At 42.4% G+C, this 12316-nt stretch overlaps 1 protein-coding gene across 1 annotated transcript in view; it reads left to right on the top strand.

The window, feature by feature from the left end:
- The window catches only part of adamts9 (ADAM metallopeptidase with thrombospondin type 1 motif, 9), a 56089-nt gene that overhangs the window by 23395 nt on the left and 20378 nt on the right, over positions 1-12316 (top strand). Inside the window, exons 24-28 of the mRNA XM_033625551.2 lie at positions 1062-1169; positions 1251-1418; positions 3838-4086; positions 5683-5844; positions 6022-6198. Of these exons, the coding sequence (XP_033481442.2) occupies positions 1062-1169; positions 1251-1418; positions 3838-4086; positions 5683-5844; positions 6022-6198 (864 nt within the window). The remainder of the gene's footprint in view (positions 1-1061; positions 1170-1250; positions 1419-3837; positions 4087-5682; positions 5845-6021; positions 6199-12316) is intronic.

The following is a 12316-nucleotide window of genomic DNA, read 5'->3' as shown; positions in this document are numbered from 1 at the left end:
ACACCAAAGAAACCTATTTTGAGCTGAATGAGAGTTTTGTTTGGTTAGCGAGGGGCGTAAACCCATTTCAGAGGGCTGAGCATGCACACTCAGTATGAGGCCCCCTCTAGTCGCAGCGGCTCTTAATTCCGGTGCCTGGGCCGACAGAGCCAGTGACCCTGAAGCAGTCGCCCCACCTCGTTGTGATTCTAACCAGCCAGCCATGAAGTGGGCCACCAGCCGCCAGTCCCACCAGCCACCAAGCAGGGCTTAGAAAAAGGACAGATAGATGGATGGAGGTCTGAGTACAAGAAGGAGAGACGTGGAGGCAAGAGATGCTTTGCTCAATAGCTTCGCCTATAGATTGTATAGAGACTGAACAGTTGTGAACACTGCTTGGGTTTGTTAGTTATAAAAGCCCTAAAGCTGTAATGTACATGCATACACATAAACTCAAATGATCATCACAAAATCATATTTTATCAGTTTATATGTAAAATGTGAGTCCAACAGGAAGTGTGCGTAGAGCTACTTTAAGCGCTACCATGAGGGCTATTTGCTTCCATCAGGAGGCAGAGTGTGGAATGTGGAGCCTGCTCAGGGCCTATGCAACCTGATTAAGGCCCTCATTCCTAGAGACTGGGGGTCAGAGGGCACCAGAGGGCATGGGGGAAAACTAGGAAAGGGCGGAAGGTGAGGGACAAGGGGGTGGATTAGGGGTGGAGTTTACAACCACGCCAGCATGGGCATTGGAGCCCTGAATACCACTCCACTATGACCTGTTATGACAGGGATCAGGGCTTTATGCTGAGTGGCTTACTGCCACAATCCATAGTTTTAACTGACGGGGCGGACCCTGTTAATGTTGTTTTGGTAAGGTGGGGGGAAAGGGTTGATGGGAAACACAACTGCCCCCAAATGTAGAGCTGAAGGAATATAGTTTAAGTTGTTAACAACTGTCCCATGTCGGAGGAGCTATCTCTGATATTCATGGTATTTTGTGGTCAGGGACAGATGTTGTTACAGTTTATTCATTTTGTTAATCACTGCATGAATGGGTGTATGTGTCCTCCCTTCCACAGGACTGTGAACTGGCCCAGTGTCCCAGCAGCCACCCTGTTCCCCCAGGGACTAAAGTCCCCTCCCACCAGGGCCACAAAACCCAGTGGCGCTTTGGCTCCTGGACCCAGGTTGGTATTCCTATCACATCTTCAATTTGTTTGTCTTTTTGCTGGTTTCCTGCTTCTTAACCTCTCTCCTCTGCACAACAGTGTAGTGCCAGCTGTGGCAAAGGGACACGTATGCGCTACGTGAGTTGCCGTGACAACCAAGGTGGTGTGGCAGAGGAGTCGGCATGCGCCCACCTACCAAAACCCCCTGCCAGAGAAGTGTGCTCAGTGGTGGCCTGCGGACAGTGGAAAGTGCTGGAATGGACAGTGGTAAGAAAACCACCTGTTGTAATGTAAAGTTGCTGCACCTAAATGTATTTAAGTCCATCCAGTGTTGTAGAGGACAGTTTCAAATAAGTACAAATTAGAAAAAAAGTTTTTCCTATTGAATCAGAAAACATTTTCCCTCAAATCTGCATCTTGTTATATGGACAGACTGTTGATTAACTTAAACTGTGTGCTGTCAATATCGCCATCCAGATGTTTTTCTTCCTGCAACGTTTATTTATTTCAGTATACTCTAAATTATTTTTCACCCACACTGACAATTAGTGTTTCCACACGCTATGTAGATGTTTGTGTGAGGAAAGATGTGGAGACAGGGTGGCAGCTGGAAGGCAAGTGTGTATCGAGGCCTGGAGGAGGGCTGGAATAAGGTTACAGAAGGAGAGTGTGTGTGTGAGAGAGAGAGAATTGGAGAGAGGCAAAAGTTGCTGGAGTTGCGAGATGCAAGGGGCTGCAGTGAGGGGCTCCAGTCTTGTTTACAGATGTTTCTCATCAGAGTCCTGATGATACAGTACAGCCAGACTGCAGGTCTGGTCACCATACACACACACACACACACACACACACACACACACACACATACACACATACACCCGCACCACCAAGCCAAAGACACTCATTGACCCCCCCAAAAGGAAATAGTTCATCCCAAGGCCAAAAAAGATTTCAGAGGCCTATCCCAGCACACACACACACACACACACACACACACACACTAGATTTACTGACCCAAAGCAAAATAGCCTTCTTTGTCCTGCAGTGACAGAACCACTCCAAGATGACAGAGTTTTGTTATAGTTCTCAGGACAGGTACAGCCCGCAGTATGTTATCCAACAGTTTCATTTAGTATCACATCATATACATGGAGTTACTGTATGTAAAACAGTATCTAAAGTCATATGAAATCCATAACACTGTGACAGTGCAGTATAAACCTCTGGTCAGTGTAATCCCAGGAGAGGTTTTAGAGTAGGCAGCTGTTGCATAAGTATAATAGATTACCTTGTGCAAGACAGAAAGTGGACTCTGCTAGGGAGGAGCTGAGTGAGACACCATTAGTGCTTGGCAGAAAATCTGCCTTGTGTTACTTTCCTAAAAAGAAAGATATGTGTGCATGGGTCCTTTAAGGAGATACTGTGTTGTGAGCCAGCACCAGAGCAGCGGCTAGGCCTATTTGCTACATGGCACGCTTAACTGGAATTAGAGCTGTGTCTGAATCCTCAGCACCAAGTCAAGCTTGCTTTCAGTTGGTGTTGCACCCTGGCAGGAATGACCCTTGTTGTTTTTAAGGCCCAGCTGAGGAATGGAGGGTTCCCACTTTGGTGGCATGAAGATTTCATCTGTTTGTAGGTGACGTAGCTCTGCTGATTGCCTCTAGTTTTGGCCGTCAGCAGGCTTTGGGATCATGAGTTTCCAATTGAGTGTCCGCTGGAAATGGGGGCAACATGTACATATCTGAGACAATATGAAATGGGTCACCAAATTGGGAGTTGTTTGCTGCCCTCCAGTGAGAGGATTCAAGTATGTTAGGGTCTTGAGATCTACAGTTGGATATATGCAGCAGCCACAGTTATTCAGATATTGCTCCATGCTATCATGGGGAAAGGGGAGCTGACTCTGAAAGGGAAACTCTTCCTTTCCCAGATGAGTGTCACCTGTGGTCATAAACCACTTCTTGAAGATCTTTCAGTACCTGGGAAGGATGACAAAAGAAAGAGAAAGGCTTTCTCACCTTTATTTCATCAGCCACACACATCACTTTCTGTGATGGAGATGTTTAGCCACTTGTAGCAGTGTATTCTGCCCATGCATGTGATGGTATTTGGAAGATATTCAAATGCTAATTCAGTCCCTCGGAGAGCAGAATTTATGGAAGAGAAGGCTTGTGATCATGGTAATCATATCATAACCCCATAGTTATTATAATCCATGGTCACCTTTCTATGTCAGTGTTTTCAAACCTCTGTGAAGTGCAGGGTAAAGAGACAGGGCTGATGAATCATTTTCAGCCATTCATATCAATAGCAAGTGGGTTAGCTGCTAACTGCTATCAGCTGATTTTTAAATTTCCCGCACACATAACACATCATCAAAACATCCCACCCATCTCATCTCTCCGGCTGTTGATTCGGCTCTATTACTGCCTCCACTACCAGCTTAAAAGCGAGAAAACGCTGTCCGCCAATTCCACGATTGTACGTTTTATACAGAATGGTGATGCGGAATAACGGCACAACATTCCCACCTTGGACAGGCAGAGTAAAAGGGGCTAATGGCTAATCTTTTCCCACGTCCATGCCTCTCTCCATGTAATAATAACTGTTTCTTCAAATGTGTGTTTGTATGTCTATTTATACTCATGACAGATCTGTGTATCCACTGTGTGTTTGTGTGTGTTTTCAGTGCTCAGTAACCTGTGGCCAGGGGAAGACAACACGGCAGGTACTGTGTGTCAACTTCAGTGACCAAGAAGTGAATGCTAGTGAGTGTGACCCAGACGATCGTCCTACCACAGAGCAGGACTGCGCTATGTCTCAGTGCCCGTCCCGCTCCAGTGACTCCCGACCTTTCCCGTCCTCACCAAATGCCAGCAACAGGAACAACCTGCCCCGCAGCCAATCCCACCAATGGCGGACTGGACCCTGGGGCGCGGTAAGGCATTTTACACACAGCAGCATCACAGCACAGTGGCCAACATGCCATTTCTGTGGATCCTAAAATGTTGTGCTTAATCTTGTTCAACAAGAGCCACAACTTAAATAGTATAATTCTAGAGAAACTTTGGGAAAAATGGGAAACGAGACATGTTCAAATGTTGCCCTATAGTGTCACAAATAGTGAGTCCACACAGGATTAAAGAAAAAGTTCGATACATTGGGAAATATGCTTTTCTACTTCACTTTATTTGCAAGGAGAGTTAATTTAGAAGATAGATACCACTTTTATGTCTGAACAGTAAATACGACACTTTAGCCAATAGCTGGTTAGCGCCAAGCTAGCTATTTCCAGTCTTCATGCTAAGGTAAGCTAACCATCTTCTGGCTGTAGCTTTAAATTTACCATACAGACATGAGAGTGGTTTAGATCTTCACAGAGCTCACATCAAGAAGGTTAAATGTAGTTCATTTTAATGTTTTCACAATACCAGAATTTAACACTTCAACACAATACTAGTAAAAAAAAAAAAAGAACAATACTTGATACCTCTTTTGATACCATGGCATAATACACTGGCCTTGGCTTAAAAAAATCTGATAGTAGATTTGCTTTGGTACTTTTGATATTTTCAAATATATAATTAACAGAGATCATGTAGAGATGCACCAACCGATTGCCATTTTCTTCCTCTCTAAGAGCTATAATTGACAGCATACACAACATTTTTGTAACTTTTCTTTAATGCCTCAAATTACAGGATTGCATAGTTTTAAACACATGGTATCAAAAAATGTAATAAGTGCCCTTACTAAATTTGTCCCTTGTATTGCAGGGACTTGGGGTGGTTTAGGCACTAATGTATATTGTTAAGTCCAGCAATTTGTAAGAAAGTAGAAAGTTTGTGAACTAGTCATTTACTTTCTACGATGTGTTTGGTAGACTGATGCAGACTTTGACAAATGCCCATGAAGTGAGTTTAGGCCCTGCTCTCTTTTTTTAAACAAGGCCTTAGCCATCATGATGTAACATCGCAGGATAGCGTGACCTAAGAGCCAAAGACTGTCTTCCCCATGGATCTTGTTCTTTGTATTGTTCAGCTGTTTTTTTTTTTTTTTTTTTTAAAAACTGTGTTAGTGATAATCTCTGTCCAGAAATAACTCTGACCTTTAAATAATTCTGGGAAGTGATTAAAGCTATTTCTGGCGACTCTTCCTGTCTCTGTCCTGAGGATATGTATTTTAATATAGCAGCAGACGTGGTCAGTCATTTGACATTAGATGTCTGTTGTTCTCTGAAAGAATGGGGGCTTTGTGTGCACACAATATACACCTCACAGTGCACGTCGATTTGTGACGTGTACTTTTTGCATTTAACAAACTAGTTTTTTTTTATGTACTCATTGACACATGGATTTAATATTTTGCAGCTGGGGGTTTAACTTAAGTATGTGTCTGTACGTCATCATGTCTAAAGGAGATGTAAATAATATACGGTATGTCCCCCTGGGACGTATTTACACCTCAACACTGAGCATCTGTTTGTGAGAACCGTCTTTTTGACACTGTGCTCTCTGCATTCTCTGTACAACAGTGCTCCAGCACATGTGCAGGAGGTTTCCAGCGCCGTGTAGTAGTGTGCCAGGATGAGAATGGCTACCCTGCCAACAGCTGTGAGGATCGCAGCCGGCCCAGTGAGCAGCGATCCTGTGAGTCAGGGCCATGTCCACAGTGGATCTATGGCAACTGGGGAGAGGTAAGACAGACACCATGGCTTTTGTGTCTCCTTGACAGATGCTGGTCTAGCTGAGAGAGAAAACTGTAAACTGTGGGATGCTTATTTGTGTTTGAGTAATTGATGTAGAAGTTGCTTTGTGTGGAGGTTTGAAAATGCATTACAAATCTAAAACACAACCTCTCCTGCTGTCTTCAGTGCACCAAGCCGTGTGGAGGTGGGATCAAGACTAGGCTGGTGGTGTGTCAGCGTCCAAACGGCGAGCGTTTCAATGATCTGAGCTGCGAGATCCATGACAAGCCACCAGATCGTGAGCAGTGCAATACTCAGCCGTGCCCGTCTAGCCCCCACTGGAGCACAGACCCATGGAGCTCGGTACGCTCATAAAAAATACTCTATACCTTGTTTTTCAACCTCACATTTTTTTCACCTGTGGTCTTACTCTTTCACAAACAGTCTTAAAGGGGCTTTGACTTTGGTGCTTTTGCACTGGAGAAATCACACTCCCATTTCTCTACTTTTACTTTTAACCTCCTCCACTTCCTGCTCCCTCTCTGGTGCCTGCGATTGGTCAACGTTTCCTCAAGACATTCGGAAAGTAAATTTCTGTTGTGCTTAAATGGCAAAGACACGCTTGGTTGCAATATGCCAAAAAAAGTACTGTCAAAAAAACTTCAGTGACAGCTGTGACCACAAGAACATTTTTGTCAGTCCTAGTTACCATAAAACTGTTGTTGAGCCTTGTATTAGTATATGAAAAATTCAGGATCACTTTGTATCACAATCAAAGTTAGTTTTGTAAAATATTGTTTTTAAAGATAATTTATTAAGATATTTTTTCCTTTTTATCTTTTGTATATAGCATTAACTTTTAAAAGTGATTTATTTTGTGTCTTAGCTCTTTGTATTCGCACATTTAGCCAATCTTTGTTCATATGCAAATACTGATGAATGTTTTTGTATATCAGGAATATACAGTACGATGCCTTGTTCTTGTATTATCCAAAGAATGGCCCATAATCCAAATATGTGGTGCTACACAATGTAGTCAATGTTCTGTTATGAACTTTAAAAACTTACATAGGACTGTATTTGGGCTGTGTACTATATATATACATCTTTGTACTATATACATCTTTGAAATGGCTATTGTATCAAGAATTCAATTTGTCTCAAGGCACATGTGGTTTTTTAGAGAAGTTACTAATCTTATTTAGACACTTTATTTTACAGTTTATGTATTTACCCTCTGCTATGAAACAAACAGTGGTGTTGCCCTACAATGACATTGACGCATGAATATGTTGACTCAAAAGTTCCTGAAACGTCCAGTATCAGTAGTAAACACCAGCAAACAGCAGCTGTACTAGCACTGTAAAATAAAATGTCTCACTGAGTTTGTGGTAATTAGTACTAATAGCCATTGTATTCCAGTTTGGCAGAGGGTTTTGACCCAGATTCACTTAGTGTGGCCAAAACAATAGGTTTAAAGCTCTCTGCTCCAAAGGTGCTTGATATGAGTGTATTTATATTGTGTTAGTTAATGTTTTCTTTGTACAGTAAGTACTTGGAGTTGCTAAATATGCTATGCTCAACAATACCTCATTTGGAACAAAACGCAACTCAACTAGCCATTAAACTATGATAACTTACACTACAGTGGTGCTTTGGCCAAACAAGGGAGATATAAGATATAGATATCAAAAATGAACCATCACGTTTTTGGTTGGTTAGGTGTTTATTGTGGCACGTTGCTTTTTTTGGTGCTGCCTTTTCTGTACTTTTTGTTTCTTTCCATGAGCAGTTAGTGGATTGATCAGCTAAATGCAAAGTGTATCACAGATTTGACGAAATAATGTTGAATTGTTTTCGAATGTCCATCAAACAACTTGCTCAACCTTTTTAAGAGAATGGGCTGTTAAAATGTCGTACTTTGAACACGTGATACCTGTGACCACAGGGGAAGTTAATAGTGTTTTGTATCCAGAGCTCTTACTCTGAGCCAACCTAATGTGTCTACCTCAGTCTCTGTTATGATTGCCCCCCTGCCGTATCTTTCTCTCCCTTGCACTGGAGGGATTTTGGCTGGCTAAGATTAAGCATGAGTTGTTGAGGCTACCCAGTGCAGCTGATGGTCCTAAACACAGATCCAGGGTGTGTGTGTCATCGCCCCACCTTGTAACACCCACCATCCTGTTGAGGACAGTGAAAACTGATCCAGAATCTGTGGTTAGGGGCAACTTTTGCCTGCAGCCCACCCAGTTGACTCCTCCTGGTCATAAATGTCTGTACTGACATCACACCTTATTTTAAGGGCCTGTTAACACAGCAGCAAGCACATTTTTTACCACACATCATTTACTAATGAGAACTATTGCTTGTAATGACTCCCACATGTGTGATCGTAAGGCAGCGTAAAATCAAATTTAGGTTGAATCAGTGAAAGTAGAACACAGTATCATTAACACGGCACATCCTATTATTCCTCTTTAGTTTCATTCTTCAGTCTTAGCAGTTTGACTCGTCGTGGTCAACCTCTCGGTGCAAACAGCAGTACAGGTCAAACACCATATCAACAGGCTCTTGAAATAAGCATATTGTATGTCTCTTATTCACAAATGGCAGTATTAGTTTGTGTTTCAAGAAGATTTCTGTATATTTATGTAATTACTTGTATTTATTGTTACTTCATTATAATGTTATGTCAATATTTAATTTTTTTATGGATTTGTTGGATTTCTGTTCATTTCCAGAAAAGGTTACGATTAAAGTGAAGTAGAGGTACTATCAAAGGCTTTTTTCATTCTTATGTGAACAGTTTATTTTGATTACTATTAGGATTGTGGCCCAAAGTCAGCACGTTTTTCTAATGGTAAACTAACTTCAAACCAAAACTGAGCAAACCTTGCGCTAAAACCTAAAACCACAGGCAATGGCAATACAATTATTAGCCTCCCTTAACAACAGAGGACAGTCTCAGCTGCCACTCAGTTGACCAGCAGACATCAATGGTGGATGCTTATGTATGACCTGTGCATGGCCCTCGAGGATGGTCACACTCATTCATTCATCCTTTCATTCATTCATTCATTCATTCATTCATTCATTCTTTTGTATCTACAGTTTAAATGTCGTACTTCTAAATGTTCTCAGATTGTGAACCCCTTGTTCCCCTTAAACGTTCTGTACGTGACATTCAGAGCATTAATACAGCAGCTAACCACTATTTGCTATGTAAAGATATTGCGGAGTAATGGTCTCCTGAGCAGCTAGTGACGTCACACTATCTCCGTGTGTATTGTAATCGGAGCTTCTCTTGGGTTTGTTGTCATAAGTAGCGCATGCATGTTAGTGCATGTGTTTAGCCCACTGGCTAGCCCTGTGCTCATATGGCCTTTATCACTATTTGGACAGCGTCATCGTGAAAACGTAGCACCCATCCTCCGGTTCCCCCCCAGTTAACACTCAGTACATTTACATGCACGCAGTAGTTGAGCTAAGCTCATAGATCGGCTAATCAGTGAAGTCGGACTTCTCGTCTTGTCTGAGTATACATGCAGAAGAGAAAATCGGATTTCTGACCAAGTACGTCTGACTCCACCTTGATGGGCGGTGCTGTGTCCTTTTTAATAACATGCATATTGAACTAGTTTCCGGTTCTTGTTCAGACACTTTTTTAAATAAATCCGCGTTTCGCGTTTTCCTACCATCCATAAACTTCAAAATGTTTAGCTCTGGGAGTTACTGCACTGCTGCTACATCATCTCCTTCTTCTTCCGGGTGAAAGCCCACGAAAGGTGCATGTGCAGAACGCTTAGTCCAACTGAAATTGGACTAAGTGGATACACGCAGCAATAGTTTGATTTTCAGTTGGACTAAGCTGTTTACATGCAATTAAAAGTCCAGTTTCAGTCGTACTAAGCCAATAATTCGATGTTCTTAAGCTGCATGTAAATGTACTGAGTGTTAACACGGTCACCACTGTTGCCGTTTATGGACTTAGCACTAATAACTGCTAGCGTCTGCCTCAGCCACCTCTATGGTGAGAACCATGACTAGAGCCCCCTTAACTTCACATCTTCTTCACTTGTACCTACATAAATGTAATGATATATACTGCACTGGTACATGGTACAACATTTACATTGTACATTTTAAAGAATTACACTGTGCGTTGTGGGCTATAATCTAAAGCGTTATACCAAACATTTCACATGCAGTCAGCAGGTCACTGCAAACTGAGGAAAAGGAAAAGAATAACTTGCAGCTCACTGGCAACTTAAATGGACTGTTTGCCCAAAAAGTCAGAAACCAAGATATCTAATGCAAGTACCAACTTCTAACAACACTCATTAAGCCAATAGCCTCACTGCTTGCAACATTGTAGTCCTGCTGCTAAGCCCTATAATGAAGTATTTAACTCAAGATTACCAGCTCCTGCTTTATGGTAATTACAGTGTGTTTCAGGATAAGGAAGTGTCCTATATTATTTAGTGTTTTACCTTTGACTTAGGCTAAAAGACTTAACAAGAGAGGCCTGGCAAATAGCTTATCAAGCAGTCCTCCCCGCCAGTCTATTCAACGGGGGTGTTTTTCTTGAATGAAAACGCACAAATCACTGAGCAATATCCTTGTTATTTTAAGTGGTCAGTGCCTCTGCTGACCTCTTTGAGCTATCGTGCTTTTACCGTCCGTGTCAGGAGTTCAAAGCTCGTCCCGTCAAGGTAAATCTTTGTCCTGTGAGACAATGCCTCAGTATTCCTCCCCATTTCATTTACTGTGTTCATTCACTCTTAATGCCTACCCCGGCTTTTTCTGGGACGCCTGGTGACGCGTGCTCTGCTATGAAGTTGCCAGCGCCCTTTGCCCCTTTCTGTCAGGGCCCCTCTACTCTGGTCTAATGCAAGTTGATGACAGTGGACCAATACGGGGGCCAGTGACAGTGACTCGAATGAGGGGGGCAGTCAGCAAGACAATGCAGTGGTCTATTGGTGGGTCAAGGGTCACGTTTGATCTGGGGAGGGGCCCCTTCCCGGTTCATCCCATCAGCACAGACAGACTTCTGGGAAACTGCTGTGATGCGGGGGGAAAAAACCCAACAAAACAGAGCTGAATAGGATTCTCAAACATTATGCTGACATTGGAAACTGGTTTATTTGGGGGGGGGGGGTCATTACCGATGCTTTGTCTGTCTATATTCTTACACCTAAAGCTGTATTATTTGAGTAAAGTGTTTAGTATCTGCAGTTTTATGGATTGTAATCACCCTTTGTGCTGTGTTTAAAATGCAGCTTGTGATTGTTTAGATTCCATATAGCATTGTGGTGAATGGTAAATGCTTTACAGTGCTCATTCACCCATTCATACACACTGATTGAACTGCAATGCAAGGTGCTTGTCTGCTCATCGGGATCAACTTGGTTCAGTTGATACATCACTTTAACATGTGGCAAGGAGGAGCCAGGGATCAAACTACCCACCCTGTGATTAATGTACAATCTGCTCTACCTCCTGTGAATAAAATTGATGCAAATAATAATGTTCATATAGTGTATTTATTGTATGATGAAGTATGAAAGGTTAAGTTCATGTATGTGTGAGCAGTGGTGTTTGTATCGGTGAACTGCTCTGGATAATTACAGAACCCCAGAGGACTTGTGGGCAAACTTAATGAACCCCGCATGAGGTGGTTCATGTACCGATACACATGGTGTTTTAATTTGACCCATTCGCACTGACTCTCAAGGTATTCTGAGGGCATTTCAGCATGTTACAACAGCAGGAAAGCCCTTGTAAAAAAAGTATATAAACCTTTGGAGGAATGGCCCGATGTTTGAAAAGAAAAGCAGCCTGGAGGAGCGTCTTAAAATGCTTTCCTTTAATGACTTGAACCTTTACTGGAAAACCCAGTTTCCCCTGCGATGACCCACTTACTCTCCACAGTTAAAAGAAATGTGTTGCCTTAGAGAGTGTTCATGTCAGGGAATAACATTAAATATACAATCTTATTATTAGAACTTTAAAGAATTTATTACATCAATTATTAAGTTAGTCTTCTACTCTTTGGAAGTGCGGTCCCAAAGACACACAAGCAACACAGTGTCATTTTTATTCACATGTAATCACAACAATATGCACATAAGTTTCACACACTTATTATGATTCATTGTCTTTATTTCTTGGCAAAAAAACAAAACTCAGTCATGATTTTTTCATCTTTATTGATTGCCAACAATAAATCCAGCACATTACATCCCACAATTAAAAGGGGGAATAAGCATTTTATTAGCCCCCTTCCTTTGTGAGCTCTTCCTCCCCCCGAATGAGGTGAGAGGTCACAGCATGTTCCTGTCTAGTACAGTCCCTTGCTGGTCAGGACAGCACCACACGCTGGGCTGCATACTCGTTCAACTCTGAGCCTGTCGCTTCCCATCCATCCCCACATGCAACGCCCCCTTGATTATCAAAGCACAGTTCAGCCCTTCTCCACTCC

This window comes from Epinephelus lanceolatus, chromosome 1 (assembly GCF_041903045.1).
Source record: "Epinephelus lanceolatus isolate andai-2023 chromosome 1, ASM4190304v1, whole genome shotgun sequence".
Classification (NCBI taxonomy): domain Eukaryota; kingdom Metazoa; phylum Chordata; class Actinopteri; order Perciformes; family Serranidae; genus Epinephelus; species Epinephelus lanceolatus.
Note: the sequence above shows the minus strand (reverse complement) of the source record. Positions and strands in the feature narration are given on the sequence as shown.